The sequence below is a fragment of the Perca fluviatilis genome, chromosome 23 (assembly GCF_010015445.1).
Source record: "Perca fluviatilis chromosome 23, GENO_Pfluv_1.0, whole genome shotgun sequence".
Classification (NCBI taxonomy): Eukaryota; Metazoa; Chordata; class Actinopteri; order Perciformes; family Percidae; genus Perca; species Perca fluviatilis.
In genome coordinates, this window is record NC_053134.1 from 4155253 (window position 1) to 4176930 (window position 21678).

The 21678-nt window shown below is 40.8% G+C and overlaps 1 protein-coding gene across 1 annotated transcript; it reads left to right on the plus strand.

Moving 5' to 3' along the window:
- The first annotated feature begins 42 nt into the window (after positions 1–42).
- LOC120553052 (tetraspanin-8-like) lies at positions 43–20572 on the plus strand. The gene is made up of 8 exons (XM_039791116.1): positions 43–498; positions 16652–16714; positions 17026–17145; positions 17355–17429; positions 17531–17626; positions 18418–18534; positions 18946–19029; positions 19133–20572. The coding sequence occupies exons 1-8, from the start codon at positions 442–444 to the stop codon at positions 19205–19207; spliced, it is 687 nt and encodes a 228-aa protein (XP_039647050.1). The 5' UTR covers positions 43–441; the 3' UTR covers positions 19208–20572.
- Positions 20573–21678: the final 1106 nt, after the last annotated feature.

Below are 21678 nucleotides of genomic sequence, written 5' to 3' on the forward strand. Positions count from 1 at the left end.
ACGTATTTGATTACTTCACCTGTTGGTTTTTGGGGTTTTGACAGAGAGGAGGGGTGAGCCTGGGAGCGATACACTTTCTGTTGTTAACGCACTTATTTCGACTCACATTTAGTAACTGCAGGGCTAGTTGTATTTTACGTGCGGAGGAATAAATCATTACAATACAACCTGGAGCGCGTCACGGTGTGATTACGCATCTCTCAGTGTTTGGTGTCTCGCGGCAGCACTTTGTTGGACTGCGAAGAAGATCAGGTGTAGGAAAGGAAAGGAGGGGCACAGGGAAGGAAAGGAGGAAGTGAGAGGAAACCGGTAAAGCAGGGTAGGTCTGTGTAGTAGCCCGAGGGAGTCTCTCTGCCCACTCTGTAGGAAACTTGTCTCTGTTGAAGCGAGTCGTGAGCCAGAAGCTGCTGAGAACGAAGGAATTAAGGACAACCAAAAGCCATGGCTGTGAATAAATGCATCAAATACCTCCTCTTCTTCTTCAACCTTCTTTTCTGGGTGAGTCTGGAAAACAAAACAGTGATTTAAGATGTTCTTTATATCGTTTTAAACGTCTTAACCCTGTACAGGTGATGTACTAGACAAGTGGTAATATAACAAAGTAATGTTTAACATCACATTCATCTTGATTCCGAGTCTATCGGGTCGTAGGTTTATTTGGTTTTGTCATTTGTTGCACAGTTTATGGGTGTGTTCTGCTGTACTGGTCCTGTAAACTCAGATACAAATTTTCATTGAAAAAGTGGCAGATTATTATAGTTTATTAGTATACCTTTTTTCAACAATTTTCAACTTGTTTTCGGGCATTTGTTAAAGTTGAACTGTTTTTAATGTAGTCTTTTATATTTGAACTTTTACTTATTTCTCCTTTGTATTCGTTTATCTATCTATCTATCTATCTATCTATCTATCTATCTATCTATCTATCTATCTATCTATCTATCTATCTATTTTTCAGTTGTTACTGTGTTGAGCTGTATCAGGTGTGACCAACGTCAGTCGGTCGCTTCTTTTAGTTTTCTCAGTCAAGCGGTCAGAAGTGCCAAACAGGTTGGGTCGTGTTATCTCTCTGCCTCTCCCTTAAGGAACAAAAATTCGCTCAGTTTCAGGGCGTGGCTCAGTTTCAGGGCGTGTCGCAGGGCGCAGGGCTCGGCCTCGCATCTTCACGTCTGGCATCCGCAGCCTCACGTTACGCCTCAGCCCTCCTTTTACATTTTAACTTCTGCGTGTAAACAAATGGAAGCAATTGCGTCACATTTTAACGTCCACAGTTGTTGCGCAACACAAACCTGATGGTAGCCTACTTGTTGTTTGAATGATGTTGTAACATTGCTATTGAAAAGCACATTCTCATTATTATTAAAAGGTGGAGTGCCAAACCTCCTGCTAAGGAGGTAGGTTGGGGGGGATGGGTCAAACAAACAAGACTTTCATCCAGGGTACATGGTCACCTTCAGGCAGGGAAGTAACGCTGATTTTAGCCCACACCACCATCTTTTTCGGAGGACGTATTTCCTGCCACCGCTAGGGGCGCCATCTTCTGAAACGCTCCTGTGGGTCGTATAGAGAGCCAAAGTCACGCCCCATCTGGTGGACCTCATGGGACCTTAATTCGGAAAAAATCAGTCAATGGAGAGATAATAATATTTTTTTGATTGAATTGAGCCACGGATTACAAATATGATGTTCGTCAATTTAAAAGATGATTTTTCAACCGAAGAAAGTCTGTTAGCTGTAGGATTGTCATATGACCACGTAGTTTTGTGTGAAATCGCTCAGTGAACTACATCTCCCAGTGGACTACATCTCCTGTCTCACACGATCTACCTCACCTAGCTTGATGCTCAACTTGCTAGCTAGCTAGCTAGCTTAGCTCTGTTCATATATCTATGAGATCTGTTAAACAACACATGTAACGTTATCTTTACTGCTGTGTTTTATCCAGCGAAGTGTTTTCAGCAGATAAGCGAAAGAACAAGCGAGATCCTCCGCTCATTAGAGTAACGTTACATCCCCGGTACCATACACGCAGACATCGTAGCTTCAGCGAGACGTCATCCATGAGACTTTGAAGTTTGTAGTCTTTGTAATTACGTATTTTCACAGTCTTATACTTCAACAGTTTAACAACAAACCGAGACTTTCTTCGGTTGAAAATCTATCTTCTAAATTGACGAACATCATATTTGTAATCCATGGCTCAATTCAAACTGGATCAAAAAATAATTATTATCTCTCCATTGACTCTCATTCATATTTTTAGATAGGTCCCATTGGCCGGAAGTAGAAGGGCGGGACTTCGGCTCTCTATTAGAGGGTAGGAACAAACGACCCATATCGTTGTATAGTTTGGAGGACTTGTTGGGAGAGTCTGAAAGTTTGCACCATTATCCGCCCTTACAGGAATCTTCTCGACAAAACTGCAACGACAACAACAAATTCTCAGGGCTTTTTGAGTTTGAACATTCAGAATAGGTAGAAACACTTACTAGCTTTTTGGACAACCCAGGCTGAATCTCAGTTCTCTTAAATCGCATCCCTGTTTGCTTCCTTTACTTGCTTCCCTTCCTCGCGTCTTAGTCCGTCCCATTGAGGGAGAGACGTAGGAAAACATGCGAGGACATAGGAAACGTCCTTTCCTCTGAAGCGTTGTGTGAATTCGTCGGCTGTGCAGGCGGAGTTAGCAACGGCTTTCAGCTGCACGGCTTCCAGGGAAGGCTGCTCTCTGTATCCTCGCTCATAGCTCCTCAGCGATCTATCCTCCATCCTAGCTCCCCTCCTCCTTCCTCGCTCCTCTGGGCAGCAATAAGAGCTTTGAGACGCCCTTAACGAAGGAGGGCCAGAACAACTTCCGGTTCAAACGAGGAGCGAGGAAATATCAGATAAAGAGAACTGAGATCCAGCCCTAGTTTTGTTCCAAGCGCTTTAAACACTTCCTGCTGGACACAAAGAGATGAAAGTCCATCCTCTCATCTGCCTCTGAATAAGATGTGTTTATTGCGCACGTTGATATTGCGATGACGATTCAGTGTTTCCCCAAAGAAAAGTTGTTGAGCGCAGTGACGAGTTTTCTTTTATCTGAGCTGTACAATCGCTCAGTGATCAGGAAAGCCAACCTGATCACAGAGGACCCCTCTCACCCCCTCCATCACTCCTTCCAGCTATTACCATCAGGCAGGCGTTTTAGGGTACCATTGGCCCGAAAAAACATCTACAAGAAATCCTTCATTCCATCTGCAATAGCCATATTGAATAGCACAAAATGAACACCACAGTGAGCTGATATCTCAATTAACCCCATGTCTTGTTTTTATGTCTGTATGAATGTCTCTTCGTAACTGGAGCCTTGTCAAAGACAATTTTCTGGAACCCTGTGTAACAGTATTATCTTATCTTATCTCTTTTTTTTTTTTTTCGACGACGGCCCGGCTGGGGCCAGTCCCAGACTGATCAGCGTTAATGTAGAGCCCAATAGTTTCTGTGATAACATAATCATGGATAGGGTTGGGCATTGTTTGGATTTTACAGATTCTTCCTTTCGATTCCGGTTCTTATCGATTCCGATTCTTTGAGGGGTGGAGTTGAAACAGGTCACATGCCTATTTTCACACATAAGAGGAAAGTTTTATTTTGATTCAATGGTGGGTTGCAGTTTTACCGGGCTTTTTCAACTTAAAATAAAGCCAGACTAGAGCGCTGCTTACTGTGCTCCAAAGCTGCAACCAACAAGCACCTGGCCGATACAGAAACCCAAAACTTGCACATGTTAAATTTGGAACCCATGATCAGATTTGAAACCAAACCAGGGGTCACCAGCCTTTTTGAAAATGAAAGCTACTTCATGGGTACTGAGTCATACGAAGGGCTACCAGTTTGATACACTCTTCTGAAATAACAAATTTGCTCAGTTTGCCTTTAGTTATATATGATTATTAATGATTCATGATACTCATCTATGTGAAGACACTGATCATGTTAATGATTTTTCACAATAATTATCAACAATGACTTAACAAGGTGGGAAACGGATAATATCAATATTCAATTTTCATTTTTAGAACAGGCCTGAGGGTTACTCATGTGGTCCTTGGGGGCTACCTGGTGCCCGCGGGCACCGCGTTGGTGACCCCTGCTCCAAACGTTTCCAATAAAGAAACGATTCTACTGGAATCGTCATTTTTGAACCGATTCCAAGTAGGAATCGGTTCTTAATGCCCACCCCTAGACGTGGACGGAATTGTGAAATTGAGAATAAAAATTTTTTTAAGACAGATTCCATAGGGCCCTTCATTAAGTCAGTGTCAAATAAAATACTGTACGACAACGTCCAAGTTTCCAACCGAGCCGCCCCACTGTAACTGTAGTTTAAAAAATGTCTTGACAATACTTAATACTAAAAAAAAAACTGACCAGTCTTCCTATTGGCTTAGGCCCGGTGGGCCTCCAGGGTTGCAGTACACTGGGGGGGAAACACTGTCCCTCTCTCTTTGCTCACATTAGGATAAGAAATGGAAGTGAATGCCAGGTTGCAGAAACATTCTCCAAACGGTTTAGATTAGGTACAGCTCATCCTTGCTTATCTGCAAACATACAAAAGTCCACTTTTAGCTCTGTGTTTAAAATAAACCTCCCGCTGCCTGCTGAGGTTATTTCAGTGCTTCTCTCGGGTTCCCAGAAATGATGTTAAATCGATGTTAACTTGATTGTAACCACTCAGAGGACATGGTGGACATGATGTGTTTACCTAATGGTGATGATGGGGGCAGGCGTCTTATTTACTGTACAGTTTTTAACTCGCGGCTCTGCAGGAGTTTTGAGTTGCTAAGTGATGCGTACCATCTTCTGAGGGAACCAAACATGGAGGCCTTTTGTTGTTTAAAATCTATTTCTCTCCGCTCATTTGCTCAAGTGCGTAATTGTGAATTGAACTCCTTTGAATGCGTGGTGGTGTTGGTAAGGATCCAGAGAAACAAAAAAACAGTTACATTACATTTCAGTTTTTTTCTTTTCTTCTTTTGACGGAGATATAAACAGAAATATTCAGACACAGGATGTTTTATTTACATTTCATTCAACCTTATTTTATCCTTCAAAAGATCATTTTCAATGTCATCTAGTCAGATTACAAAGACAAAAACAGAATAACAATAACACAAAGTACAATCATAAGAAATATACAAAGACAACACGATTTGATAAATACATTTGGACAATAGGGGTGCAAAATAAAATACAATTCTGAAAAGCAGTTGCAAGTAGAAGTTTGCAGGTTTAAAAACAGATTTCTAAATTGTCCCAACGGCACAGTTGAGTTGATTTTAAGAAAGTGCTGTAATTTGTTCCAGGAGTCGGGTGCACTAAAACTAAAAGCAGTTTTTCCAATTTCAGACCGAGCTCTTTCAAAAGAAGGAGAACGAAATGATTCAAACTTCCATTGAGTGGATGTTCCCACAGTGTTGCATGATGGGAGAATCCTGTTCTGAACTCGGTCAAATTTGTTTTCCAGTCCTATGCATGACCGTTAGCATGATCGGTTTACTTACAGTAAAGGCAATGGGTCTGTGTTACCTTATTTGACATAAAACTATGCATTTGCCTGTTATTTCTGACAAGTTGATCCAAAAAGTCTATACCGGAGTAAGTGAAACCCCAATCAACACAACTGTTTAAAAAAATAATGTGAATATTTAGATACCCAGGAGAGTCCGACACAGCCAGACTCTGGACGGTAAAACTGAGATTAGCGCTATTTATTTTCTCTTACTTCTTATCATTTTGGCGCTGGTTTTCCATTGGTGCTGCCTAAAACCTCTTTGGAGGGCACCTCTGTGCAGTCGTCTTCTCAGACATATTATACTTTTGTGCCAGGATATACAAACTCTTACTCTGTGTGTGCGTGTGCGTGCGCATATAACAGTGTTCTTGGCTTTCGCGCGTATCTCTTGGCATCTTTAAGGCCTCTCGGTCCGTCTGCGGCTCAACTCTTTGCAGAACAACTTCCACTTATCTGCAGCTCGGTCTCTGCACATTAACACTTGTCTGCAGAGTGCGCATATACACTCCATGAATAATAGATGCTGTGGGACCGTTCCTGCACGGAAAATGGATAATCCAAACAGAAAGGAAACGTTTTAGCTCTGCAGCAAAGCACAGTTGGACACTCTCCAAATACTGAATGTATTCAGGCTAAGTCGCAGTAAAGGACTGTTGTTGCTGGATTTTACTTTCAGAAAGAAATTGAAAAATAACTGGTTATTGATTTAATTATTGAGTCTTAGAAATTTGCATTCAAGCAAAACAATTTGCAAACATGTAGGGCTGTTCTCGATTTAAAGAGTCTTAGTCGACTAACGCTGAAATGATTTTGTCGACTAATCGATTAGATTAATCGACAGATCTGTCAAACAGAGTTTCTCCACGGACAAACTTTGCCTCTCTTCTTAGGTAGCAGGAGTGAAAATAACTGATCCTCAACATTTGTTGTGTTCTGGTTTCAGAATTAGAGAACAGTTAGATACCGAACAGGATGTCTGCTCTACAGTGTGATTGTTTTCCTCGGCAACTATCAAGGTTTTTCCTAGCCTGGTTGACACCAGACCCTTCTCAGTTGTAACTGAGAGTTGGTCTGGGCACTCTTCATTCAGTCCATTTCCAAACGGACGCCGCTCAAATACCTCTGGGCAGAGCAAATCTCAAATTTGCCAGAAGTTCGTCAGGGTCATTTTTTTTTCATTTGAAATGGGTTAAAAAAAATTGTGAAAATGGGAGAGAAAAATTTCCACAGGTGGGAATGCCCCTGAACCCCTGGCTGGGTGAGTGTGTGCGTGCATGTGCGGTTGTTGTGTAATGACAGCGTCTGATCTGACGGATTCACCACTAATCCAGTTGGTATGTCTGTTACACAATGACAGAGGAATACTTGGTGTGCAATTCACAACAAGGTTTCTGTGGTTTTAAAATGTTCCATTTGTTTTATTTTTATTTGAGTTTTGACTTAGTTTAGTTTTAGTTAGGTGTGTTTGCTAGTTTTAGTTTAGTTAAGCTTCAGTTTTTGAGAGAGGTTCAGTTTTTATAAATTTTAGTTTAAATTTTTTGTCAGGCCCAGATAAAATCTCTCAGAAGTACGTAGCTACATGTATATACAGTACATATACATACATACATACATACATACATACATACATACATATGAACAATTGTCACAGAGGAGTGAAGAAAAAAAAATTCACATTGAAGAAGTTAGAATCAGAATTTTTATAAAAAATTACTATTTTTCAAAATGACAAATAGTTGACGATTCATTCATAGATTAATCTTTGCAGCTCTGAGGGCGTGTTTGTTTTTCACACCTATGTTGCTCTGCAGGTTTAGCTGTAACCGTGCAGATGTTTTAGGTGATAACAAAGTTATCCACAACTCGGTCTGGAGGCTTTTCTATTGAATGTTGCTGTGGTTCTTTGTGTCCCGCCTGGCAACCACCTTTAAATGAAAACACCAGCTTTGTATGGGGGTGTTTTTTTTCCCCCAGTGATAAAACAGGTGGAACAGTAGAGAAGCTGGAAACCACTCCTCTACTCTACAGTCTCATATCCTGTCAAAGAAATCATATTTCATATGTTTTGTGTGCAAATAAACCTTTATTTGTAGAGTAACTAAAGCTGTCAGATACATGTAGTGAAGTAGAATTATAAAGTAGAAGAAAATGGAAATACTCAAGTAATGTACAAGTACTTTAAAGTTGCACTTAAGTACAGTACATCATTTCATTCCACCACTGTTGAATTGGTTCCCGTTCATACTCACTTTTTCACAACTTTTTCAAAAATTAAGAAGACAAATCAACAAAAGTAGGAGAAGAAAAAGGGAGGGAGGGATTAGAATGAGAGGTTGTCTTTTAAATCAGTTGTTTTAGTTATCGTCAATCCAACAAGTCCTCCAAACCATACGACGCTATCGGTCGTTTGTTCCTCCCCTCTAATACGACCCACAGGAGCGTTTTCCATCCTCAGATCTGAGACCAGAGAACGTAACGGTCGCGGTCTTTAACGTTGTGTAACGGTCGCGGTTTGTTTAGGTTCAGGCACAACAACTACTTAGTTAGGTTTAGAAAAACATGGTGGTTTGGGTTAAAATCAGACGTCCCTTCATTTCCAGTAACGCACGTGACTTGTCGTTACTTTTACGCTACTTCCAGGGACTTTAAATTAACACCCGCCAACACGCCAAATGCGGCTAAAAATTGACATTGTAAAGCTACTAGCCAATTTGGCTGGTGATGAATGAAGCAAATAACTCTTTTGGGCGGTTTTGTGTGTGTGTTTGGCTTGGAAACGTAATCTTTATCTGGCAACACTGCTTGTTGTACTAATCCTACATTTCCCATGAACACTGTATGGTGACGCGTCGTCCAACCGTCAGCTACGTGCCTAGCGTGTGGTATTGATGAAATTAAGTAGTCATTAAGTCATTAAAGTTTGTTGAAACTTGGCTAGTGGAAGATCTGATTGGATGGTAACTTTAAAAATGTATTAACCATGTTGGCTGGTGATTTAAAAAAGTTCATTTAAAGGTGCCATGACATGGTGCTCTTTGGATGCTTATAGACCTTAGTGGTCCCCTAATACTGTATCTGAAGTCTCTTTTATATAGACCTTACTGGTCCCCTAATACTGTATCTGAAGTCTCTTTTATATAGACCTTAGTGGTTCCCTAATACTGTATCTGAAGTCTCTTTTATATAGACCTTAGTGGTCCCCTAATACTGTATCTGAAGTCTCTTTTATATAGACCTTAGTGGTTCCCTAATACTGTATCTGAAGTCTCTTTTATATAGACCTTAGTGGTCCCCTAATACTGTATCTGAAGTCTCTTTTATATAGACCTTAGTGGTCCCCTAATACTGTATCTGAAGTCTCTTTTATATAGACCTTAGGGTGGTCCCTAATACTGTATCTGAAGTCTCTTTTATATAGACCTTAGTGGTCCCCTAATACTGTATCTGAAGTCTCTTTATATAGGCCTTAGTGGTCCCCTAATACTGTATCTGAAGTCTCTTTTATATAGGCCTTAGTGGTCCCCTAATACTGTATCTGAAGTCTCTTTTATATAGGCCTTAGTGGTCCCCTAATACTGTATCTGAAGTCTCTTTTATATAGGCCTTAGTGGTCCCCTAATACTGTATCTGAAGTCTCTTTTATATAGACCTTAGTGGTCCCCTAATACTGTATCTGAAGTCTCTTTTATATAGACCTTAGTGGTCCCCTAATACTGTATCTGAAGTCTCTTTTATATAGACCTTAGTGGTCCCCTAATACTGTATCTGAAGTCTCTTTTATATAGGCCTTAGTGGTCCCCTAATACTGTATCTGAAGTCTCTTTTATATAGACCTTAGTGATCCCCTAATACTGTATCTGAAGTCTCTTTCCCGAAATTCAGCTTTGGTGCAGAACTACAGCCACTAGAGCCAGTCCCACAATGAGCTTTCCTTAGGATGTGCCATTTCTGTGTCTGTAGCTATTGAGGAGGAGAGAGGGGGGGGGGGCAAGATGGAGGGTGGGGGTGTGGTCTTGACCAACTGCCACTTTTCTCGTTTGAAAGCCATGAGGTCTCTCTCTCTCTCATGGGTGGGCCATATTCTCTGGGCGGGCAAAGCAGAGAAAGGGGAGGTAACCTTGCTCCTTATGACCTCATAACAAGCAGATTCCAAAACGGCTCATCTGAGCTTTCATTTTCTCAAAGGCAGAGCAGGATACCCAGGGCTCGGTTTACACCTATCACCATTTATAGCCACTGGGGGACCATAGACAGGCTGGGGGAACGCATATTAATGTTAAAAACCCTCATAAAGTGAAATTTTCATGCCATGGGACCTTTTAAAGCCCTGGTTACTTCGCTTCTGGGTACACACACACGGCGCTAAACGTGACGTAGCTCTGTTTGTTCTGTATGTTCCGTAAAGTTAATAAAAATAAATAAAACTTGCCGTTTACTTTTATTTTCAAACGGGACTTCCTTGGTGAAAGTCGTGTGTTTAAAAATGAGTCCTAATTGCTGCTTGAGCACCCGACCTGTGGGAGGACGGTTTCCTTTAAACTTTTGATTAAATGAGGGTCAACGTCACAAACCACGTGTGAGCAGACTGTTTTCACCAGCATGTCCTGTGCTTGTTGTCCAAACAACCTCAACTTCAGCACTGAAACTGCCCCCGCCCCCCCCAAAAAAACTCAGTTTGGTTCCCTTTGGAGCTGAATTTTAAAAGTGGTGAAGGACATTCTTTAATGACTCGGAGCTTAGATAGTTAATTGGGTGCAATGGAAGTAAGTGTGCGAATGTTTTGATCCTTGTTTTTTTCAATGTGCCAAAAAGTAGCTCCTTGCACTTTATCGTTGCACAAGCAAACAGTTCCTGAAAATTAGGTTTAATGTCGTTGAATAATGCGCAGATGATTAGGGTTCCGGTTTATTATTCGTCGTCTTGTGCCGCGGCTCAAATTGCCGTGAGCCGGAATGAGCTAGAAACCCCAAACTTGGCCAAGAGACTGTAAACGATGGGCATTCGGTTACCAAGAAACATGAGCCCAATCGGCCACATGGTGGCGCTATAATTAATGATCAAAAGCCAAAGGCCGCGCCCCTTGCCCCGTAAGTCTGATTGACTTGAAACATTTTCACACACATGCAGCTCAATGTGCTCTACAAAACCACAAAGGTCTGCCATGATGGATTTTTTTAGCTAATTTGCATAATGTGAAAAAAACGTTAAATGAATAGACTTTGGTTAATTTTTTTTTTTTTTATCAACACCAAAATTAGTATACAGGCGTGTGTGACTGAGATACATATTTCTACTATAAATGAGCATTATTGTTCATAAAACATGGCCGCAATCGATCAGAGACCTTCGTGAAGGGCGGGGCTTAGCAGGGAATTGTCCATAACTCAGGTTCTTCCACAGCAATCCTGCTTAAAATTGATGAAGACCTCTGACACCACGACCTGAACGTACGTACCAAATGTCGTTAAAATCCCATCAAGCGGGGCGAAATTGTGGGACTTATTGAAATGCTGATGAAACCGGTGTGTGCTTGGTTTCCAGACTTTTTCTATACACCATTAAACCATCTGAAGTGAATTTTCAGCTCTGTAAAGACCGAAATCCATTCAATGCTGCTAGCGGCTTTGACTTTTGGCGATTGAGCTAATTCCTGGCGGCTGCTGTAGCTCAGGTGAGCGTTTACCTAAGGCGTAACAATCAGAAGGTCGGTGGTTCAATCCCAGGCCCTGCAGTCCGAGCTCAAAGTGTGTGAATGTGAGAGTGAAACTTGCCTGTTATAAGTAAACGTGCTTTGAGTAGCTGTTGAGACTAGAAAAGCTCTATATAAATGCAGTGCATTCTTCTGTTGGCCGAGAAAGGGGTTAGAACCCACGAATCGCCAGCATAGCAAAATGCAATAAAAGTAGGGAACTGATCATTTATTTTACTTGTTTATTTTACCATCCACATTATTTATTTTGAAAATTTGGGTGAAAGAAACAACGTTCTGATATAAAAACGTTTTGAAAATGGGTCCCATTTGACCGGGAGGGTTAAGTGGACACTATATTTAGAGTATTTTCAGCGCTTCACCTTGCTGTCAGACAGCCCTTAACAACGGGGAACTGAAGCTGTTATCTCGGCTCTCTTCAAAGCCACCAGACGCCGTTGACAAAAAGTGATTTTACCTCGCAGAACACGGGAGTTGCTGCTCTACCGCTGCCTGTTTGGTGAATCCAAACTAACCCTTTAAAACATCAAAGTCACACACTATAATTTTAATAAAAGAAGCTACTCTGCATAATGAGTACTTTTGATACTGGCCGTGTTAGTTTAAAGGGAGATTAGTTCTTCTACTGGAGCTAAAAACACTGGTGTGCACAGAGATCACTTTTTGCTCAAAACTCTGCTTTGAAAACCAAAACGTAGCCTTAGAATATGGTATTTCTACTTCTACTGAAGTAAAAGATCTGAGTAGTTCTTCCACCTCTGCTGACCGCAACTATCAGCTTAAGGTCGTTGCTAATTGGTCAAAAAGAAAACTCTGGTTGAACTTGGTTTCCCTGGTCAGGTGTGTGCTCGGTGACTCAGTGAAGTGAATAGAAGTTTAGTCCTGGATATTTATTCAGCCGTCCTGAATATAATATGAAAAGAACTACGTTCAGGGTGTGGTGCCACTAGAGGGGTGTGTGACTGCGAGTGTGACTGCGAGTTTTTTTGTTTTTTTTTTTGTGTTGTGTGTGTGTGTGTGTGTGTGTGTGTGTGTGTGTGGTAGGGTCATGTCCTCTTTTTTTTTTGTTTGTCATGTCGGTTTCCATTCATTCAGAAGTGGAATGAATCATCCGTAAGCTTTCCATAACTGTAGCCTTCAGTGTTTATTTTAAGCACAAACAAAATATCATTCAAAAATGTGACACAAAGATATTAACATTGTAAAGTAAATGGAAAGCTCAGAAATCAAGTGAAATAGAGAAGTTAGGGAGTGCAACTTCTGATTCATTATGGTTTTCATCTTATTTACTTCCTTCTTTGATTCATTAATAGTTTGTCTTATAAAATGTCCGATTATAAAAAGAGAAACTCCCATGTTGACTCCCATTACTTTAAAACACTGAGGGAAATCTTTTATGTACTCACAACAGTAGCAGAACCTCCTCAAAATGGAGAAGCAGAACTAGTTTAATAGTTAATCAACTATTAAAAATAGTTCCTGTTTAATTTTCTGTCAAAGAATCCTTTCAGCTTTAATTGGCTAAAATATATATATATCTGTGCGCACAAAAACTATCAGATAGATAGATAGATAGATAGATAGATAGATAGATATTACATTTGTCACTAGATATTTTATAGTTCGTTTTGTGTGAAGCACTTTGTTAATTTTGGGGTAAGTGTTGTATAAATAGTGATACATTTTATTGTCTTACATAATGAAGTAGATTAATACATGAAATACATTGAAATGTACCTGAATATAGAAAAGTAAGAAACTGAACTAAGAAATTGCCCACTGTGGGGGGTGATAACCTGCTGTATTTATCCTGGCATCTGAAGAGGTTGTTGTAGAAGTCACTACTAGGCCTAGAAGTGAAAAGAGAAGGCGTCCAAGAGACTACAGGTTATTCTGGTTGCTCCAGAAAAATGTAAATCATCTCAGCCCTGATGACTTCTCTCTCTTGCCTGTGGTGGTTAAACATTGTGTGTGTGTGTGTGTGTGTGTGTGTGTGTGTGTGTGTGTGTGTGTGTGTGTGTGTGTGTGTGTGTGTGTGTGTGTGTGTGTGTGTGTGTGTGTGTGTGTGTGTGTGTGTGTGTGTGTGTGTGTGTGTGTTGCTATTGATATGAGTGAACAGATGTTCTGCTGTGAGCTCAGGCTGGAGCAGCGTGTTGCATTTCTGTATTTATCTTCATTAACGTCCATTTCATCGACATGACTCTGTAGTTAGCTGGGTTTGTATCCATGGTAGCGCCGTGGTCTGGTCTCTGTTTTCCGGCTCTGTCTTCTGTCTGCCCACAGCTCTGAGGATGAAATATTGATGGCACATAATAACTCTGACAGGAGCGTGTTTGTGGCGGCTAATTGTGGCGAGTGTTGAATAAAACATGTCGCTCATTAGTCCTGAACCTCGCCCAGGAAGGAACTGGACTGAAGTCTCTGCATGGGTTGGAACCCAAGTCTATTTTTTATTTATTTATATATCTCCTCAGCCTTCGATAGAACTGGAAGAGCACTGCAGGACGCAGCAGGGCGTAGCAGGGGACTGCAGAGCATAGCAGGTGTAACGGGGCATAGCAGGGCATGCAGCAGGACCACAGCGACAGGCTGCAACCATGATTAAGGGGGATTTGTTGGTTATATGGTAGATGAGTCTAACGACTATGAAGAGAAGCAAAGGGGTGCCGTGTCTGCAGCCATACACCCTCCCCTGCCGGTCTAGGCGAACGCTGCAGCTCCTCCCTCCCTAATTATAAGCTTTATCGAAGAGGAGAGTTTTAAGTTTAATCTTAAATGCTATGATCGAGGATCCACGAGAGCAGCCTTCCTGGAAGCCGTGCAGCTGAAAGCCGTTGAATAGAATAGAATATACTTTATTGTCCCCTAGGGGAAATTTGTCATGGACTCAAAAGTGTGTAGTGCATAGTAGTAGCTGCCATTACAGACAATAGATACACATAAAAATACAAATAAAAGCTAAAATAAATACACATAGGCTACATACACACAAAAATAAAAAATGCAGAGCACCGGGTTATCGCACACTTCTCAGGCCTGTTACAAATTGTACAATCTATTTAAAATTTTGATTTAAAATTTTGATGGAGACTGGTACGAAGGAGTATTTAAAACGGTTCAATTTAGTTTTAGGGATTCTATACCTTCTGCCAGAAGGCCAGAGCTCGTATTCTGTTTGAAGGATGTGGGATGGGTCCAACAATACTCTCCACGCCTGCCTAAGTACAGACTGCTCATAGATGGAATGAAGGGAGAGCTTATCAGTCCTCCCCATCACCTTCATAGCAGTCTGTACCAGGCGCTGCAACTTTGATTTGGACTGTGTGGAGAGATTACCGAACCACGCCATCATCCCATACCTGATAACACTCTCTATCACTGCCTGATAAAATAAAAACATGATGTTCTGGCTGACCCCAAACAACCTTAGTCTGCGTAAGAAATACAGTCTTTGCTGTAAACGGGAACATACATAATCTACGTGGTCACTCCAGCTTAAAAGGTTATCCAGTTGGATGCCCAGATACCTATAAGAAGTGACCTGTTTGATATCGTCCCTATGAATAGACAAAGGGGTATGATCCCCCACCGACTTAGGGTCAAACACCGCCCATACAGCTGACGAATTCACGTGACTCCTCAGAGGACAAGGACGTCTCATCCCTCTAAAGCAGGGGTTCAACGTTTTATAAGCCAAGGACCCCTTAACTAAGAGCAACCGAGCAGGGACCCCCTACTACATATATTGTATAAAATTAAGTTTCATATTAAACTGAGCCTACAATAACATGTAGAGTGGCCTAAAGTATACAGTTTACAAGGTTTATACCATACATACTGTACCTTAATGCATAGAATACTAAGCTATTAAAATAATTGTTGGAATTGATTTTATAAATCATGTATTGTTATACATGTGGCACAGTGAATCCTCAGGATTAACTATCTGTGGATGGCTGCCTTACCTTTTGGGCCAGTAAGCCCATAGGTAAGGTAGTCAATTTAATTAAATTTATTTCAAAATAGGCAGATTTTATATTTGCCAATAATATTTCATGTTAAGACATTTTAGTTTTTTGAAGATCTCCTTCCTCGGTTGGGAGGAACTAAAGGCTCCGACACACCAACCCGACGGCTGACCGTCGGCAGAAAAGCCAGTCGGACTGATCAGTCGGCTCCCCGAGGTCCAGCAAGTGCCTCAGAGCACACCGAAGCGGCGCCGACTTGAGCGTACGTTCTGTGCATGCGTAAGACGTAATAAAAAAAAAACGCGTCACGTGGGTCTGGCTTCTCCAGCTGACCAATAATGGCGGCTTGTTCGAAATACAATGTCGTATTTTACGAAAATAGTTGTTTCTGAAAACATTTTAAGCGAGAAATAGGCCGTGCAGTTGCTGAATCGGTCTTCATTTCGGATCGACAAAGGTCAGTTTGAAAGATTTTCGTCAGATTTTGAGAGGCTGTTCGTCACTCATCCAGCTCGCCATTTCCGGGTTAGCACTCCACCAATCAGATTGGTCATTGAGTCCGACTGCCCGTCCTCTGACCCAGCAGGTCAGGTCGGCCCAAATGAACGCCGACGGCCCCTCCGACAGACGATGGCACGGAACACACCGAACAGACTCGAGTCACCGACCTCGCCAGACTGTCCGACGGCCGATTATCGGGTTGGCGTGTCCGGGCCTTTAAGCGCGGGGAAACGAAGCAAGGGAAGGAAACGTGGATGCAGTTTAGCGATCTAAGACGTAGCCCATGTAGTCCTCAAACATCCTCGACACTCAGGCGTGTGTGGGTATCTGACACTGAGGATCAGCTGCTCAATAATGGAGAAAAAAATATTGATCACGATTATATTGGTCAATATTGAAATCACGATTGTTTAACATGATTGCTCGTTGACCTTTGGAAAGATTGTTGCATTTATGGAACTTAAAAAACAGTGGAAAAAGTTACACAAATTAACAGTGAAAACACCTTGAACTGTGAAATTTCCCTTCATACTTTTCCTGTTTGAACTTATTAAATTCCTCTTCAGAACTCAAGACAAAACAAGAGTTTACTTGCAAACTGTAATATGCAAAATAATCGTTTTCTCAAGTACTATAACTATTATTTTCAGTTGACAGCTAATCAATTGATCTTTGCAGCTCTAGAAATGACCTTTTTGCATGTTGAAGAAACTAAAATCTACTTTCTCGAACTGCAGAAAGTGTCTCTTTTTGGGCTTAAAAAAATAATGCACATCATTCATCCTCAAGGGGTTAACAGGCCTTTGTGGAGTTTGAGCTGCCGCAGCAGGATTTCACCACCTGATGGCGCCAGAGTCTCACCGATGAACGCTTGTTCCACATTCTGTATTAACATGTCATTTTTCTCTCTTTCTGCAGCTTAGTGGATGCCTCATCCTGGGCGTGTCCATCTACCTGAAAGTCGGCAAGGCTGGAAATCAGGTGAGACTCGCACCTCCGTCACACACACAACATCCACACTCATGCAGATACTTTTTTGTTCCATCTTTGAACACCCTGATAGGCGTAGATTTTGTAGGGGGGTGCAAAGTGCTTTACATAAAAAACCGCATATACATTAAAACAAAGCATGACTTGAAATAAGAATACAATAAAGACAACAGGATAATCAACAAAAACAAACCGAACATACAAGTGTGACCGTACAAATTCACACGTACACACTTTGGTGCAAACATGTTTGCTTTTAAAGTGCTTTATGAATGTAATAAACGTTAACTGTCTCCCGCCAGATCACCAGTAACTCTCTCCCCGGCGTGGACCTGCTGATCGCCATCGGCGTGATCATCATGGTGCTGGGCTTCCTGGGCTGCTGCGGAGCCATCCGAGAGAACCGCTGCTTGCTGCTGCTGGTGACAATCATTTAGATTATTTGTTTTTTTACATTCTTTGGATATTTTCTGACTGAAATGATGATTATTTCATAAAAAGAAACCCTCAGCAAAGGCAGCAGTATTAGTACGTTTGACAATATTCATCCCTGACTGAAATCGTTGAAGTTGAACACAACAGTGGACAAAAACTGATCATTTGGTTTCCTTTTCCTCCTCCCTTCCCTCAGTTCTTCATCAGCCTTCTCATCATCTTCATCCTCCTGGTGGTGGCGGGCATCCTGGGAGCCGTGGGGGAGAACAAGGTAAAAGTGAAGCCGTCCTTGCGTCACCTCCGGTCTTGTACGTGTGTTTGGAGCATCAGACTTCATGTGTACTTATTGATTTGTGTTTCTTTTGTGTGCAGGTGAATGACTGGGCGAAAGAGAATCTGGATAAACTCACCCCACTGTCATCACAACAGGCTAGTGTGCAGAACGACATGCAGGAACTGCAGCAGGAGGTATAAACACGCACGCACAAGTGCTCGCAAAGTGACCACACGCACGCACGCGCGCGCGCGCACACACACACAAGCGGTCAAGCTTCCTCTATAATACCATTCGAATTTCACTTATTTTATTTATATTAAAATAATATTTGAATATTTAATGCTCAAATGCAGCCTGTTATTAATATGTATAACACTACCCAGGCTTATGCATTGTCAATGCCACTATACGCATGTGGTTGTTACACGTTCTGTCCACTAGAGGGACTTCTAACATCAGCTTGGCCTTGAAGGGGACCTACGTCATGGTGCATTACATTTCTGGCACACCACTCTCGGTTTACATTATTTTCTGTATGTATGTTTTTTTTCTTCAGTTTGAGTTATTAAAAGTGATGAGACTAATAATTAGCCACTGATTCTAATTTACTTCCAAAAAATAATTTTATTTATCATACATGCATTTGATTTTTGAAACCTGCTTTGTGGATGGAGAGCCACTAGAGGGCGCACATGCTTCAGACTGCCACTAAGGTTCCCTCACGGACACTGGGAGCATTTCAATATTGGATCAATCTGCAGCCAATCAGGATTGTAATGACTTTGTTTGTCATATTTGTGATTTCATTGACAAAATGCATTATACAAAGAATCAGGTAAACCATGAAACCAAGCACCGGTGCGGCGTTAGTTTGTGTTCAGCCAGCTCTGGATCAACTGTTCACTGTTCAAATGTAGACATATTATTGGGTCGTTAATGAGCCAACAGTTGAACCCCGTGCATTGTTGTGTTTTCCTTCCAGTTGCAATGTTGTGGTCTGCTGAACGGAGCATCCGACTGGGGTGTAGGTCCTGCCCCCTGCAACTGCAACGCCACTTTAACTGCAAGTGTCTGCAAGTCCACCCCCATCTTCACCACGGTGAGACCACAACACAATATTCTCCACAGTTTTTGAGATTTAGACATTTAATCAAAGTGTAGTCTAGATCGACGGCGGGTCATTTCCAGGATAATCGCCGTTTTTTTGTTCCGCTCTCTGCATGTGGCCGTTGTCTAACTCCGTTCGCTTCCGGAAACGACAACAAACTTTAGAGCTAGCGAGCTACACGCTGAAAATGTCAAGTTTTGAAGACAATTGGGACGGTGCAACAAGGCAGGCCGGCTTGATTCTTTCAGGGAATGATTAAGATTTACAAAGAATATGTTTACAGCATTTCCTCTCTAAATGGGATGATTTGGGACCTTACTCTACAGCGTTGTGGAGAATGAGCTGGCAAATGTGCGATTTAATATTACAAAGTTACAATAATGTTTTGGTCTCATCCTGCAGCCCTGCGGCACCAAACTCATCAGTTTGATACAGAGCAACTTGACTGTGGTGCTGGGCATCGCCTTTGGAATCGCCCTCCTGCTGGTTAGCGCGCGCGCACACACACACACACACACACACACACACACTTACACTTTAATTTCCCACCCAAAACATTTGTAAAAATAGTTTATTTCTCTTTCTGCAGATTTTCGGCATGGTCTTCTCCATGATTCTCTACTGTCAGATTGGCAGAAAGGATGGCGCCACTTCCACTGCCTGAACACCCACACATGGCCACGCCCACTCGCTGCCTGGCAACAGCCAATTAGCAGAGTGCAAATGACCCATTTAACACATAACCTCAGTGCTAATGTATCTTAACCTGTGCTTTTACTGTGGAGGAACACGCTGATATTTTGGTTGAAATATCATGATGTTAATAGAGTTAATACACATGTGGTGTGTACTGTATGGAGTCTCAATCGTGACAAAAGTTCAATATATAAATATCTTGAGCAAACATGAGAATTTCTGCTTCTTGAAGGTGTTAAATTAACCAATAAGATATTGGGGGAGTAAAATAAATGGGGTTTAAAATTAACTTAAAAAATAAAAAAGTTTGGTTCTTTTAAACAAATGTGTTTCTACCCGAAATATCAGTGTGTTCCTTTAACCTTACAGCAAACCTGTGATAATTATCACTTCTTTTTTTCTTTTTTACCAAACAAACAAATCCAAACATTAGTCTTTCTTTCCGTTCACAATGTGGCCTCAAAGAACAAAATCTATAAACATTGTCAAAACAATTTGTGTTGTCTGGGGCTTATTTCGATGGAAGCCAATTACCCCCAAAATCAAATCAATAAATACACTGTTAGGTATGGTTAAAAAAAATGTCATTAGTATCTGTATGATTTATACATAAGTCAATATTATGACATCTTCTCATAATTATGATACATTCTCTAAAAATGTTACTTACATATTCGTAAATCTAAAATTACATAAGTTTTTTTCTCGAACATTGTGTTAATATAGTTGTTTTTTTGCTCTTTTCTATATGTAAACTGTCAACTTTTTTTGAAAAGTCCTGAATCATAGTTTTCTTACGATTTCTGCCATGCCTTATTTTGTATTTGATATTTAATTTGTATCGTATGAAGGAATGGGCTTCCATAGCTTTATGTCCAAAAATATACTGCCATAGCTGTCTGTCACAACATCTGCTGCCATTTCTGATAAATGTTCCAAAATAATCCTTATGAAGTTAAAGTTGTGGTGTGTTCCTGTGTTGTTCCGTTTATAACTCCATAAACCTTTTAGAAATACAAGAAATAATTAAATAATATTGCCATTATAAAGCCTTAACTTCCATATATATATTCAACCACATTGTTATATTACTGTTTAACTTATAATCGTGTTATAAAAGTGAAAGTGGTTTAATACTGTGGAACAGACTTCACCTGTTCACTCGGAATCTCATTGCTGTTGTCTTTGTCATTTTTACGGCACTGTCTGAAAACTGTAAGGATGTTTTTATTTTTGTTTTTGTCCCTGAGCTGAGTTTAGTTTGAGGACAACATCAAGTGTCATACTATCCTGCTTGAAGAAGGGAAATAAAAACTACTGAATTAAAATAACACTTCTCAAAAGGATCACCTCCTTATTCGCAAGTACATTTTAAATGCTGAAGTACTACATTATAATTTATAGTTGCCCGGTCATGATTATGACATACTATGACATATTTATGATGTACTATGGTATGACATAAAAAAGCTTCATAGTCTAAAAGAAAGTATATTTAAAGAACAAATGAAAGGGAAGATAAATAATGGTCAATAATCAAAATAAACAGATTATTTCGGACGTTTTAAGAAGGTAGTACTAGTAGTGTATTTTAGCACACACATTTCTAAATATAAACTTATTTTTGGCAAATAAAACCTTAACATTAGCTGCTACAATGTCATCAGAAAACGTAATGTAGTTTGCTGTCTTCCTAAATTCTCATTTCCCGTTTGTCCTGTTTATATACTGTTATTGTGTTCAGGTCCAGAGTTCATTTCAATATTTAAAAGCAAAAAACTATACCACTGTTTAGTTTTTCTGTTACTTTTCTGCTTGAAGAGAACACCTTCCATTTGATTTATGGCTTCAATGTGTTTATCCGGCGTAGCTCAAAGGACGGGTCACAGATGAAAGCAGCATCCACATATGCTGTAATATCATACATGCAGCTATTTATTTCTCTGGGAAACATTGCTGAGTGTGCTTCTAGTTTTTCAGCCAAAAAAAAACCCCAAAGCAGCCTTGGGGCGAAAAGCCAGATAGGATGTTCTGCGTTCACACAGCGTTCAGGTCCGCTTAGGTCAAGGACGGAGGGGCGTTCAGGAGCTGCGATTACACCGGTTTGTACTCGTATTCAAACGTTAATTCACAGTAAGAGCCAGTTCCTTGGCTCTTACTGTAAAGGCCAAAACATAGCAATGGAGAATCACATCTCTGAATTATATATATTCAGTCCTCGAGTGGTGACACTGCTGGCGTGGCATTGCATTGTTATTGTATATTTTGAGTAACCACAACAGTAGTCTTGCATTTAATCATCTAGCTGTGGTTTGTTTGCATTTCTTTAAACCAGGAGTCTCCAATGTGTTTTAGGCCAAAGACCCCTTGGCTGAAAGAGAGATGGAACAGGGACCCCCTACTATACATATTGTATAAAATTGAGTTGCATATTAAACT

What these genes read in the sequence shown, in the direction of transcription:
- LOC120553052 (XM_039791116.1), top strand. Translation starts at nt 442, where the DNA reads ATGGCTGTGAATAAATGCATCAAATACCTCCTCTTCTTCTTCAACCTT. An exon ending in TCGGCAAGGCTGGAAATCAG is followed by an intron (nt 16,715 to 17,025) that starts GTGAGACTCGCA and finishes GTCTCCCGCCAG; the next exon opens with ATCACCAGTAACTCTCTCCC. An exon ending in TTGGAATCGCCCTCCTGCTG is followed by an intron (nt 19,030 to 19,132) that starts GTTAGCGCGCGC and finishes CTCTTTCTGCAG; the next exon opens with ATTTTCGGCATGGTCTTCTC.